The sequence below is a fragment of the Hypanus sabinus genome, chromosome 4 (assembly GCF_030144855.1).
Source record: "Hypanus sabinus isolate sHypSab1 chromosome 4, sHypSab1.hap1, whole genome shotgun sequence".
Classification (NCBI taxonomy): Eukaryota; Metazoa; Chordata; class Chondrichthyes; order Myliobatiformes; family Dasyatidae; genus Hypanus; species Hypanus sabinus.
This window is the reverse complement of record NC_082709.1, coordinates 33,762,449-33,774,418: the sequence shown is the minus strand read 5'-3', so window position 1 is coordinate 33,774,418 and position 11,970 is coordinate 33,762,449. Positions and strand designations below refer to the sequence as shown.

Genomic DNA, 11,970 nt, shown 5'->3' with positions numbered 1-11,970 from the left:
CTGGGAAACATGTACCCATCGGATAATGGTAAGGCATTTAAAAAAAAGGTTGGGAACCTAAGATGCAGGAACCTCAGGACTCAAGAGTCTATAGATTCAAGGACTCTTCACCTCATGTTCTCTTTATTATATTGATCCCTTCCTTTCTTTTTGTATTTGCACAGTTTGTTATCTTCTGCACTGGTCTTTCATTGATTCTATCACGGTTACTGGATTTATTGGGTATGCCCACAAGTAAATGTATCTCAGGGTTATATAAAGTGACACATACATGTGTACTTTGAAAATGAATTTACTTTGAACCTTAATTAGCCATCAGTTTTTAGTCTGTATCTAATGCAGAATGCTCAAAGAGGAACCAATATTTAAGAACCATATTCCAGCTTTATTAAGTTGTAACAATTGTAGAAACCATTGAAAATGGAATTACAAAATACCTTAACCATTTTATAATTGTTCTATCTGAACATCTGTGTAAAGGTACAATACTAAAACTGTGGTAGGTTATCTGCTTCCTGAAAGAATAAATGCAGAACTTTTCACTAGTTTTAAAAAAAATCTTTTAATACCACTTTAACACAGAATTTCTCAAATCTACTTATCAACCAACCAAACAACTCATATTTGAAAAATTTCTGTGATGAATTTGCTGGTTTGACGTAACTAACCCTACACCATAAATGAGTTAAGGCATGTGTCAAACATTCAACTAAAGAAGACCCAGGAAGTATGAAAAAATATTTCGAAAATGTAAAAATACAATTCACAAAATAGCTAAAAATTCATTTCTTAGTGTTTGTCCAATACAAAATGGAACTTATTTAAGATGTGCGGCTGCATTATGTCAAAATAAACAGCCAGAATTCATTTTGAAAATTACATTTGCAGAGTTCGCATAAAACGTAACAAATTTGCTCTGATCACTTCCTCCCAAAGCAATCTTAAATCTACAATTACGCTATGGAAAGCCATAATTCAAGCTATCACACAAAAAGCACAGTTAGGAGATTCCCCTGCGCCGCAAGAAATAAAGGTTCAACTCTTCAATTAAACAACTGAAAACCATCTCACATGATCCAATACTGTAGTCAAAACACAATCTGACAATTCATAATTTTACAGTATTATGCATTAGCAGCTTGTCAGTTATCGAAATAGACAAGATTAAATAGAATGAAGCACAGATAATGCATTACCACTGAGAAACATTTGGAATTGATCAGTGACTAATGTATTTCTTATTCAATTTATAAGGTTGTTTTACTCTAGCTTCTAAGTAAAATTCTTTCACCAATATTACATAGGTAAACCCAATTCCACAAAACCTACAAGGTACAGATTGAATGTGTACACATTTAAATGGCTTTCAGCAAAACCAGCATAATTATACACTAACTTGCAATGTTCAAACATACTATTCTCTGAAACAGTACACTAAGAATTGAAAAATTAGGTATTCTCCAAATTAAGTTACACATAGGTCACCTATTTTTTTTAAGCCAGAACTCAAGTGATTATTGTTTTAGAATTCATGCATAAATCATTTTCCTTTACAAACAAAGCAGTCCTTGCATCGACATCAGTGCATAATACAGTCAGTGATTCCTTTAACTTCTTGCACGAACAAACCAAAATACAGCAGACACAGTTGGTAAAATGATATTCCAATTTCCCAATTCGCTTATCACCTTAACCGAATGGAGTGATATTCTTAATAAACTATTAAAAACAGTTCAGAAATATTTCAATATAGTAGGCCTTTAAGTTATAAAATACTATCATACACAAAACTGTTACTGACATAGGTGCCAAAATAATGAGGTATCAATGCATCCTTCAGAAAGTTGCCAAAGAGAATTGCTTTTAATGCACATCATTCTGCTGGAGTCACTTAGGGTCAATAACCTAGTTTGCAGTAAGTTTCATCTAGTATTCCTTGACCAGAACAGAATACAATTTCATTATTTGTTGACGTTATTGCAGAGTTTCTGTTAACATTACCACTTCTATAGAGAAATGTGCATCAATGTTATAGTTCATCCTGAAAAAGAAAAAGAATTATAAACAATGAGGAACAAAAGAATACTTAACAATTAAACACCTGTAGATCAAATTGCAATAAAAATATATTGGGCATATTCTTCAAAAGAACAAATGCAAGTTAAATATTTCAATTTAAATTGAAGGATCATTTGCATATTCTTTGCTTTAGTGTCAGCTAATAAGTAGATTGGGTGGGGTAGAGATAAGACTCTACCCTAGGAGATGCAAGGGGTTCTTGCCCTTTGCTGGCATGCAGGACACTTTGAGGCAAGGTCTTGCACCTGCTTACACCCCCCCTTCCCACCGATCAGGGTCACATGAAGCCATGGGAACAGGTGGTGAATAGTCAAATGAGCAGCTAGTGCATATCGCAAGTCCTGACTATGCGACTAATGATGACAGACAATCGCTGAAGAGGACTGATAATGGGTGGGGTCACCTGTCTTGTAAAGACATTGCCCAGAAGAAGGCAATGGCAAACTACTTCTTGTCAAGCACAATCATAGTTATGGAAAGAACATGGTTGCTCACATCGTACAACATCGCACATAATGAATTAACATGCATATCTATTAAAATCAATCGTTTATTTCTCACTCAGGAAATACAATAATTTGGGGAAAATCTATGAAAGTCTATATTCGATACAACTTCCAGTATGAAATTGCTCAACTGGCTGAATGGTCCATTCTCATTCTAAGTTTCCTTGCCTATATACAAGATTCTATGTTCCACTGTACAGTAAAAAGATTGTTAAGGCTACAGAATTCCATTATATAAAATAAGGATCCAATGATAAATTGCAAACAAGAGAAAATCTACAGATGCAACACACACAAAATGCTGGAGGAACTCAGCAGGCCAGGCAGGCTGTATGGAAAAAGAGTATGGTTGATGTTTTGGGCAGGACTGGCTAAAAGGCTTCAGCCAGAAACATCTACTGTACTCTTTTCCATAGATGCTGTCTGGTCTGCAGTGATCCTTCAACAATTTGTGTAGGTTGATCCATTGATAAATGATAATTTCTTTTGTAAATATCAATGCGGATGAGATGAAATATTATAAATCATTTTCAAATTGGTGTGGTTTCATTTCATTTTCAGAAAGGTAATGAGAAAATTCACTCCTTAGAAATGTTAGATTATTTCAAAATAAATTAACCTTGAGTTCAGGTGGTGCAGCCATTTCAATCTATTCTACACTTTATAAAAGCAGATTACCTTTTCAGTTGAAAACGTGCTTATCTTTGGCTGCAGTTCCTCCAACCTTTTTCTCAGTAGCTCCGATATAACTTTAGTATCTCTGCTGTTTATATATTCACCTGTAGCACTTTTCTGCAAGGAAAAACATTACATATTTATTAGGCAAAACTGTAGATGAAAAAGTGCGGATAGAACATTAATGACCAGGTAGTGTTTATAAATTAGTAATTTTAATTTCAAATAACAATTTATATCATAGCTCTTGATAATACAAATTCCTAAATTCAACAAATCATGCAAGACTGTTTATCAAAATGGAAGTCTTTAAAAATAAACAATGGATACTGCTTTATACCGACCCCGAAGTAGTCTCGTGACCACAGTTAGAAATTTTTGATAAGGATTTTATATTCATTAGCATGTGCATTTGTGTAGGACGTAGAGGGTAAAATGTTATTTAGGCTCATTGTACACAATTTTTCATTAATTAGTTTTCTGTTTCGACCACAGAACTTGAAGCAAAGCTGTTTGTTTATTTTGCTCCATCATTTGGTTTTGCCAAATGGCATATTATTGTTGGCTTAAAAGTAAAGTCTTAGCAGAATATTGGAGCTGGAATTTAATAGAGCAACTATCAACTTAATAACTTGTTATGCAACACCAATCAATTCTCAGGTTCAGAAAGTTGAAAAAAAAGGAACATCCAATGTTATTCTCATCTGAACCAAGTTATTAGATTTAAAAAATCCCAAATATGACATTTTTTCATTTTCTCCTATTTTATTAATCTAATATCTCTTTTTACCTTCCGTATACTACTACTTGACTAAATTGCCTCCTTTCTGCTTCTTCAAATCTCATCAGTTACGGAGAATGTGCCAATAGTCCCAACCTTTGTTGCCCAGCTGTCTCATTGCAGTTGTTTCCCTATGGTCAACTTGCATTTCCAACAGGTTGCTAAGCAAAACTCTTTTTAGGTGAAGAAACTCATCATGGCTATGATGCGATGCCTCAGACCAACAATTCAGTACCTTCTTTTCTCCTTCAAAAGGATAGAATTTAACTGTAGGGTATGCTCTGATACCAGCAGTTTGACAAGTATGTGGGTTATTCTGACAGTCCAACTTTCCTGCTTTTATTTTGCCTTTGAATGCCTGAAAGAAAATGACATTTAGATTAAATGATTAATAATTTGCCCTCTAATTGCAGCAAGTTTGTCTTATGATTAGCTGTAACTGCACGAAAATGTTTGTGGACCATTTGCAATTACCTGGTTTTCTGCATTAATTACTCATAAAATGTGAACTGATCTTGATCTAAATTACAGTAATAGACAAACATAATCTGTCTAAGCTATTATCAAATTAACAATTGTACTTGTCATGTCCTTGATGAACATATTGTTTAATCATTCACAGGCCAAGCTGGAATAATTTTGTAAACCCTTGCATTTAATAACTGGTAGAACCTCCTTTAGCAGCAATAACCACCATCAAGCTGCTGATCAGACTTGCCCAACAGCGAGGAGGAATGTTGGATCATTCCTTCATATACAACTATTCCAGTTCATCAATAATTATGGGATTCCTTGCATGAACAGCCTTCTTCAGGTCATGCCACAGCATCTCAATTGGGTTAAGGTCTGGACCTGACTTGGCCATTCCAAAACACCAATTTTCTTCTTTTTAAACCAATCTGTTGTTCTTCGGATTATTATAACCATATAACAATCACAGCACGGAAACAGGCCATCTCAGCCCTCCTAGTCCGTGCCGAACTCTTAATCTCACCTAGTCCCACCTACCCACACTCAGCCCATAACCCTCCACTCCTTTCCTGTCCATATACCTATCCAATTTTACCTTAAATGACACAACTGAACTGGCCTCTACTACTTCTACAGGAAGCTCATTCCAAACAGCTATCACTCTGAGTAAAGAAATACCCCCTCATGTTTCCCTTAAACTTTTGCCCCCTAACTCTCAAATCATTTCCTCTCGTTTGAATCTCCCCTACTCTCAATAGAAACAGCCTATTCACGTCAGCCTATCCCTCTCAAAATTTTAAATACCTTGATCAAATCCCCCCTCAACCTGCTACGCTCCAATGAATAGAGACCTAACTTGTTCAACTTTTCTCTGTAACTTAAGTGCTGAAACCCAGGTAACATCCTAGTAAGTCGTCTCTGCACTCTCTCTAATTTACTGATATCTTTCCTATAATTCGGTGACAAGAACTGTACACAATATTCCAAATTTGGCCTTACCAATGCCTTGTATAATTTTAACATTACATCCCAACTTCTGTATTCAATGCTCTGATTTATAAAGGCCAGCGTTCCAAAAGCCTTCTTCACCACCCTAACTACATGAGTCTCCACCTTCAGGGAACTATGCACTGTTATTCCTAGATCTCTCTGTTCCACTGCATTTCTCAATGCCCTACCATTTACCCTGTATGTTCTATTTGGATTATTCCTGCCAAAATGTAGAACCTCACACTTCTCAGCATTAAACTCCATCTGCCAACATTCAGCCCATTCTTCTAACCGGCATAAATCTCCCTGCAAGCTTTGAAAACCCACCTCATTATCCACAACACCTCCTACCTTAGTATCATCGGCATACTTACTAATCCAATTTACCACCCCATCATCCAGATCATTTATGTATATTACAAACAACATTGGGCCCAAAACAGATCCCTGAGGCACCCCGCTAGTCACTGGCCTCCATCCCGATAAACAATTATCCACCACTACTCTCTGGCATCTCCCATCTAGCCACTGTTGAATCCATTTTATTACTCCAGCATTAATACCTAACGACTGAACCTTCTTAACTAACCTTCCATGTGGAACTTTGTCAAAGGCCTTGCTGAAGTCCATATAGACTACATCAACTGCCTTACCCTTGTCAACATTCCTCGTAACTTCTTCAAAAAATTCAATAAAGTTTGTCAAACATGACCTTCCACGCACAAATCCATGCTGGCTACTCCTAATCAGATCCTGTCTATCCAGATAATTATAAATACTATCTCTAAGAATACTTTCCATTAATTTACCCACCACTGATGTCAAACTGACAGGTCTATAATTGCTAGGCTTACCTCTAGAACCCTTTTTAAACAATGGAACCACATGAACAATACGCCAATCCTCCGGCACAATCCCCGTTTCTAATGACATCTGAAAGATCTCCGTCAGAGCTCCTGCTATCTCTACACAAACTTCCCTCAAGGTCCTGGGGAATATCCTGTCAGGACCCGAAGATTTATCCACTTTTAAATTTCTTAAAAGCGCCAGTACTTCCACCTCTTTAATTGTCATAGGTTCCATAACTTCCTTACTTGTTTCCCACATCTTACACAATTCAATATCCTTCTCCTTAGTGAATACCGAAGAGAAGAAATCGTTCAAAATCTCTTCCATCTCCCTTGGCTCCACACATAGCTGACCACCCTGATTCTCTAAGGGACCAATTTTATCCCTCACTATCCTCTTGCTTTTAATATAACTGTAGAAACCTTTTGGATTTACTTTCACCTTATTTGCCAAACCAACCTCGTATCTTCTTTTAGCTTTTCTAATCTCTTTCTTAAGATTCCTTTTACATTCTTCATATTCCTTGAGCAGTTCCTTTACTCCATGCTGCCTATATCTATTGTAGACATCCCTCTTTTTCTGAACTAAGTTTCTAACATCCCTTGAAAATCATGGTGCTTTCAAACCTTTAACCTTTCCTTTCAACCTAACAGGAACATAAAGATTCTGTACCCTCATAATTTCACCCTTAAATGACCTCCATTTCTCTATTACATCCTTCCCATAAAACAACTTGACCCAATCCACTCTCTCTAAATCCCTTCGCATCTCCTCAAAGTTAGCCTTTCTCCAATCAAAAATCTGAACTCTAGGTCCAGTCCTGTCCTTCTCCATAATTATATTGAAGCTAATGCTATTGTGATCACTGGACCTGAAGTGCTCCCCAACACATACATCTGTCAGCTGACCTATCACATTCCCTAACAGGAGATCCAACACTGCCATCTCTAGTCGGTACTTCTATGTATTGTTGCAAAAAACTATCCTGCACACATTTCACAAACTCTAATCCATCCAGCCCTTTTACAGAATGAGTTTCCCAATCTACTTGTGGAAAATTAAAATCTCCCACAATCACCACCTTGTGTTTACTACAAATATCTGCTGTCTCCTTACACATTTGCTCTTCCAACTCACGCTCCCCATTAGGTGGCCTATAATACACTCCTATCAGTGTTACTACACCTTTCCCATTCCTCAATTCCACCCAAATAGCCTCCCTAGAGGAGCTCTCTAATCTATCCTTCCAAAGCACCGCCATAAGATTTTCTCGGACAAGCAATGCAACACCTCCTCCTCTGGCCCCTCCTACTCTATCACACCTGAAGCAACTAAATCCAGGAATATTTAGTTGCCAATCACACGCTTCCTGCAACCATGTTTCACTAATAGCTACAACAGCATAATTCCAGGTATCAATCCATGCTTTAAGCTCATCCACCTTTCTTACAATGCTCCTGGCATTAAAATAGATACATTTAAGATACTCTCCACCTCCTCCTCTCTTTTCATCCCTAACAATGCATTCAAATTTATTATCCTTTTCTTTCTTCTCCCCTACATCTTCGGGCTGAGCGCATCCCTTCTCCATCACCTGCCTTTCCTCCCTCACACACTGTCTACTTACTTGCTGTACTGGTGAACTCTCCTCTCCCATAGTTTCCTCAAATTGATTCCCACCCCCCCATCTAACTAGTTTAAAGTCTGCCCTGTAGCCCTAGCAAACCTCCCCGCTAGGATATTGGTCCCCCAAGGATTCAAGTGTAACCCATCCTTCTTGAACAGGTCACGCCTGCCCCAGAAGAGGTCCCAATGATCCAGAAACTTGAATCCCTCCCCCCTGCTCCAATTCCTCAGCCACACATTCATCCTCCACCTAATTCCATTCCTTCTCTCACTGTCACGTGGCACAGGCAGTATCCCGAGATTACTACCTTTGTGGTCCTTCTTCTTAACTGCCTTCCTAACTCCCTATACTCTCATTTTCAGGACCTCTTCCCCTTTCTTACCTATGTCATTGGTACCTACATGTACCATGACCTCTGGCTCCTCACCCTCCCACTTCAGGATATCTTGGACGCGATCAGAAACGTCCCAAACCCTGGCACCAGGGAGGCAAACTACCATCCGGGACTCCCGATCACCTCCACAGAATTATGCATTATCCAACTTCTATTCAGCTTCAGGTAACAGACTGTTATCCTGACAATCTCCTGTAAAATGTCTTGATATAATTTTGAATTACTCCCTCAATGATTGCAATCTGTCCAGCCCTGAGGCAGCAAAGCAGCCCCAAACCATGATGTTCCTTCCACTATGCTTCACTGTTGTTTGAGGTTTTGTTGTTGATGTGCAGTGCCCCTTTTCCTCGAAACATAGCAATGTACATTTCTGCAAAACTTTTGTCTCATCTGTCCACAGACCATTGTCCCAGAAGCATTATAGACCATCCAGGTGGTCTTCTGCAAACTTGAGACGTGTAGCAATCTTTTTTTTTTTGGAGAGCAGTAGTTTCATCTATGGTGTCCTTCTCCGAACGCTATTCTTGTTCCGTGTTTTTCTTATAGTGGACACATGAACAGAGACTTCAGAAAATTCAAGAGATTTCTGCAGGTCTTTTGCTGTTACCCTTGGGTTCTTTATCACCTCCTTCAGCACTGTACGTTATGCTCTTGGTGTGATTTTGCAGGATGCCCACTCCTAAGGAGAGTAGCAACAATACTGAACTTCCTCCAACTGTGGACTGATTAACATTTAGGTCTTAAGAAATGCTTTTGTAGCCTTTTCCTGCTTCATGCAACTCTACAATTCTCCTTCTAAGGTATTCTGAAAATTGGTTTGATCGCGGCAAGGTGCACATTACGAGATCTTTCTTGAGAAGAGCAGGCTCTGTCAGTAACCTGACTTTGTGTGTCTTTTTTGATATATAAGGCAAGGCATCTCTACAACCCACAGCGCCAATCTCACCTCATTGATTGGAATACCTGACTCCAAATAGCTTTTGTAGAAGGCATTACCACAGACATTCATGTATACTTTTTTAGAACCCAGACCGTGATTGTTTAAATGGTGTACTCAGTATTGACGAGAGCAGGCAGATATGCAGTTTAAATTAGCACCACTGTCACCACAGACATCATGGGATGTCACCAAAGACTGGCAAATTTTTACAGATGTACCATAGAGAGCATTCTGACTGGTGGCATTGCCCTCTGGTTTGCCAGCTCTGAGGTGGGCACAGACCTCCCAACCGTTGAGGACGTTGTCAAATGGCATCCATCACTATGGCCCTGACCATTCAGGACATGCCCCCTTCTCATTACTAACATCAGGGAGGAGGCACTAGAGCCTAAAGACACACTCTACCCTTTAGGAACAGCTTCTTCCCTTCCACCATCAGATTATTGAACACATGAGCACTTTCTCACCATTTTGCTCTCTTTTTTTGCACTACTTATTTCTTATTGAAACATAGTAATTTTATAACTTGCACTGTACTGCTGCCACAAAACAACAAATTTCAAGACTTAGACGATGGGAGTAGACAGTTTAAATGGCTTGGCATAAACTAATGGGCCGAAGGGGCTGTTTCTGTGCTGTACTTTTCTATGAGTCTATGTCAGTGATAATAAATATGATTCTGTTCTGAATGGTCTTTCTGGTAATGTACTTTTCTATATAATGGCGTCAAAGATTACGGGGAGAAAGCAGGAGAATGGGGTTGAGAGGGATAATAATGTCTGTAATCAGCCATGATGGAATGGGCTGAATAGCCTAATTCTGCTTCTATGTCTGATGGTCTTTATCAAGAGTGTAGGTGAACTTGTAACCCATCCTTGCAATCTTCTGACCCTTTTTCATTGCATTAATTGAATGACAAGGGGATTAAATATCTTCCCACAGTTTAACAAAAGAAGATGTAGAGAGACAAATTTTGAACATTATTTTTGAAAAAATGGTAAAAAAGAAGAAACACAGGTTACTACATCATAATAACAAGATATTTACCCGAGCAAGAAGTTCAAACTCTGGAGCAAAGTTCTGACAAGGGCCACACCAGGGTGCATAGAAGTCAATCACCCAGTGATCCTTTCCTTTTAATACTTTGTTTTTAAAGTCTTCTGGTGTTAAGTCTATGGCGGTTTGAGGAAGAAATCTGAATAAAGAAAAAGTCAAATGAAAGTTGATCAATTAAAAGTTAGAGTGCTAGTTCAGTGATATTATGGCTGAACCACATGTTAACTCTATTAATGTGCTTTTGATCTACACCCCATGACACCCTTAATAAAAATATACCTATCCTACTTTTCAGTTAGTCCATTGTCCATTAATTCTTCTACAAAACGAATTTTAGATTTCCAGAACTTTACAAGAGGAAGTAGTAATACCTTACTTTGTCATATTGTATAATTTAAATTGTGACCCCTTAAAGACTTTTTCCAAGAAATCTACTTTATCCACATCTACCCCACAAGTTCTTGATGATTTTAAAATACTTCAACAAAATCTTCTTACAATCACTTATAAATTTGGATTGAAACGGGAATTCCCAATTACTTGACCAAGGCTCTTTACCGAATCATTAGCTTTTCCTTTTCATAGTCCAGGCCCCATAATTTTCATAATGCTTTATATTGAAAAACATTTATACTTCTCTCTTAAATATAGAATTGAGCACTTAGGCAATTACAATGGATTTTTCTTGAAACAGTGTTACAAACTGGGCTTTTCACAACATATAATCAGAATTCTGAATTCTAAAATCTTAGTTTTAGAAATAATGTACTTATTAAAAATCTCCGCAGATGCCAAATCAGCCAAACATTAATGACGTTCTGCTTTTCAGATCTGTAGCACTCACAATATATTGTTCTTCATCAATTCATTCAATGTAGTGCGGTCACTCATGGTAGTTGTAACTTCTTTTTTCTGGACATAATTAATGAATATTGTGGTACATATCTCATTAAGTATGTCCAATTTTAAAATAAGCTTATATCTTTAATACTTCTATCTCAGAAAAGCAGATCTTTTTGAATTTAAATTTGTTTTTTGTTTAAATACAATAGACAATCATGAGCTTGTTTCATCTGCTGAATCAGAGAAGTGCTACATTTCAAGCCATGATCATTAGTCAGCTGCAAATGAGTAAATATTTGTAAGTATTAATTTTAAAAATTATCTTATAGGATCTTAAGCCGGAGTTGAACTCTGACCTTACAGCTGGAGCTTAAAGCATAACGTAGTGTTTAATGCACTCTAGCTGTAAGGTTCACTTCCCTCTGTTGTTCGTAAGAAATTTGTAGATTCTCCCTGTGACCGAGTGGGTTTCATTCAGGTGTTCTTGCATCCTCCCACATTCGAACGATGTACAGTAAAACAATTTAGTTGTGGGCATGCTATATTGGTGCCAGAAGCATGGCAACACTAGCAGGCTCCCCAGTAATTCCTCACTGATTTGATTTGTTTCAAACGATGCATTTCACCGCAAATTTCAAAGTACAAGTGACAAGAGAAGGTAACCTTTTCTAATCTTTTAAAAGTTACCTGAGTGCCCAAGACCCAAGAGATTGCGCATTTCTGGACCAACCATTATAGCTACTGCAAGAAGAAATATGA

The 11,970-nt window shown here is 37.8% G+C and overlaps 1 protein-coding gene across 2 annotated transcripts in view; it reads right to left on the bottom strand.

Moving 5' to 3' along the window:
• Positions 1-546: 546 nt before the first annotated feature.
• dnajc10 (DnaJ (Hsp40) homolog, subfamily C, member 10) overlaps positions 547-11,970 on the bottom strand; it is a 55,024-nt gene continuing 43,600 nt past the window's right edge. For both annotated transcript variants that reach the window (XM_059966803.1, XM_059966804.1), the window contains exons 19-23: positions 11,899-11,952; positions 10,360-10,507; positions 4,277-4,399; positions 3,264-3,377; positions 547-2,041 (exon numbers count right to left, since the gene is read on the bottom strand). In XM_059966803.1, coding sequence (XP_059822786.1) covers positions 2,030-2,041; positions 3,264-3,377; positions 4,277-4,399; positions 10,360-10,507; positions 11,899-11,952 — 451 coding nt within the window. In that variant the 3' untranslated portion in view covers positions 547-2,029. The remainder of the gene's footprint in view (positions 2,042-3,263; positions 3,378-4,276; positions 4,400-10,359; positions 10,508-11,898; positions 11,953-11,970) is intronic.